Raw genomic sequence first — 2,500 nt, 5'->3', positions numbered from 1 at the left:
CTCTCAGCGTAATAGAAGCAAAGGTCGGGAGTGGTCCATGAAAAGAGTGGTTATTTCCAGACCATGAAAAAAAAATCAAACTTCTTTACTTAAGTTAGCAAGCAGCACATACACCTTGAGCAGATTGTAGGCAGGTTTGATACAAATTTTTTTTAAAGTTTTATAATGTACAGCGCCAATTTCTTAATGCAAAGGAAACGATCGACATCTGTTAAGTCGTTTCATGTTGGTTCAGAAAACACGATAATATTTTTAAAAAATTTAACGCATGTACTGGAAATGGCAAAACAAGCTCTGAACTGAAACACAGAGCTTACAAATCTAAATCAAATCAAATACAGACATGTATGCTTACCTGCCCAGACACAGTGAAGCGCTTCTGCTTTCCTGGCAATCACTTTGACCCACATGTAACCTCTGTATCGAAAGAAACATTTAAAAAGTGTCATTGGTGAGCTGTTACGTAGTCCACCAACGTAAGCAAAATGTGTGTGAGAAGTGATAAAGGCTGTAAAGACTTCCATTTTCCGTATGACGGAGATATGTATTATTTTATATATATTTATGACGTGACGAAGTGGGGTTTTTTTTCAGTAGCCTCAATTGTTGTGACAGAATGTGACTGACTTAACACAAATTGATATAAACTGCTGTGCAAAAGTATGGGTGAAACTGATTTACCCGTTAAAAAGATACTTGAGGATAAGTTGCGCCTCGGATATTAGACCGCACATAGTGTATGATTACGAGCAAAATCCACGGTCTTATAAACATTGAAGAGATTGCAGATTGTATAAGAATATTATCGTCTTTAATGTATTACATTTTTTTAAAGTTTCCATTTCTCTCTGTCTGTCTTTCTGGTCCACTTTTCTTAATCATTGTCTTTTTCTGTCTTTTTTCTTCTCTTCGTTTCATTCTTCTCTCTCAATCTCAAGAATCAAAAATGAAATCGGAAAGGCTAGCAAAAATACTAGCATCATAACAACCAAGAAGATCCGCTATGTTGAACAGTAGTTTTATTTTCCAACCTGTTAGCACATTAATGTAACGTGTTGACACTCCGGATTTTATATCCACTTTGTGCCACTTAAAAAACGAGATCAAACTCCCTTCCCCAGGCCCACTATCCTCATTTAATTTTCTTTTCTTTGGTTTCTGTTTATTATTTATTTTGTTGAAAACAGAATGGTCTTCAAGCGAATCTCACTTTTATCTTATTGTTTTTCGTGGCACTCCCTCCCTTTCTATGGCCAGTAAAAGAAAGGGAAAACACCACGTAAGGTTGGAAATACCCAGCCTAAGGAATTTTCAGCGCGTCATTGCTGGCAGAAGGATTATGGACCCCAATTCTACAATAGTTCTACCTTATGAGATTCGTGAAAAGGGCACAAAAGAAAAATAATAATAAATGCCTACTTCTTTACTTTACACGATTACAGAAAGTCTAAATTGCACTTTATTTTCCAGTTAAATATTCCAGAGCCTTTCGCTTTAAGAAATTTGGAGTTAACTTTATAAGTACATCTACATGAATATTACTATCAATATTATCCTTTTCATTACTATGATCTTTATGACTTTTACTACTACACTATACTATTTATGGTGTTAGACGCTCCGCCACCGCTCGCACAAGACGTGAGCTCGGTTCCCTAGTGCTCATATTTCTTTATTGAGCGTCTCAGTCTGTCAATAGGGAAGCAGTATCCATCTCAGCCCAAGTGGCCTTGACAGATGCGTCGAAGAAGCTGAATATACAAACAAATCTAAACTGTGTCCATAGAGGCGCAAACATCTATATCTGCAATTTCATATCATTATCATCACAGTTATTATTATTATTATTGAAAATGGGATTATTATTATAATTAACACTGTTATTATTTTTGTTGTTGTTTCTTCTTCTTCTTCTTCTTCTTCTTCTTCTTCTTCTTCTTCTTCTTCTTCTTCTTCTTCTCCTTCTCCTTCTCCTTCTCCTTCTCCTTCTCCTTCTCCTTCTCATTATTATTATCATTATTGTTGCTGTGCTTGTTGTTGTTATTGTTTTCCTCGTCATCATGATCATCATCATCACAATATTTTGTGAGAAAAGCATGAAATGACACGGTGGGACAATACTCAACTCTCAGCACAGCAGACATGCGGATAACTTGAGAACGACAGATGTACGCCATTGGCCGATATTTATAGTAACAGCCATGTGCACAGCAGTCCACGAGCAAAACAGTACCATGATTTTTTTGTTGTTGATTTTAAAACAAGATTTGTTCAACTACTAAAACTAGACACTTCAGCCCAAATGGTAGACAAACTTCGCCAAAATGTACGGCTTTAGTTTAAGGGCGCAGTTCCCAGCAGCTGCAGGCTTTCTTGTGTTTTTCAACCCTGGGATGTATTTTCACCTGGGCCGGGTGTCCGATGCACGGTCGCCAGATTCATTATCATTAATCTTTTTTATTTATTGTTTTTAAAAAATCATTTATTTCTTCTTTTGAGG

At 36.4% G+C, this 2,500-nt stretch overlaps 1 protein-coding gene across 1 annotated transcript in view; it reads right to left on the bottom strand.

The window, feature by feature from the left end:
* The window catches only part of LOC101861145 (UPF0415 protein C7orf25 homolog), a gene marked incomplete at its 5' end in the record, with an annotated part of 32,832 nt that extends 32,415 nt beyond the window's left edge, over window positions 1-417 (bottom strand). Inside the window, 1 exon segment of the mRNA XM_005104773.2 lies at window positions 356-417. Within this exon segment, the coding sequence (XP_005104830.2) occupies window positions 356-417 (62 nt within the window).
* Between the last annotated feature and the right edge of the window lie 2,083 nt (window positions 418-2,500).

Source organism: Aplysia californica, unplaced genomic scaffold (genome assembly GCF_000002075.1).
Source record: "Aplysia californica isolate F4 #8 unplaced genomic scaffold, AplCal3.0 scaffold00435, whole genome shotgun sequence".
NCBI classification, from domain to species: domain Eukaryota; kingdom Metazoa; phylum Mollusca; class Gastropoda; order Aplysiida; family Aplysiidae; genus Aplysia; species Aplysia californica.
The sequence above is the reverse complement of the archived record's forward strand: the minus strand, read 5'-3'. Positions and strand labels throughout refer to the sequence as shown.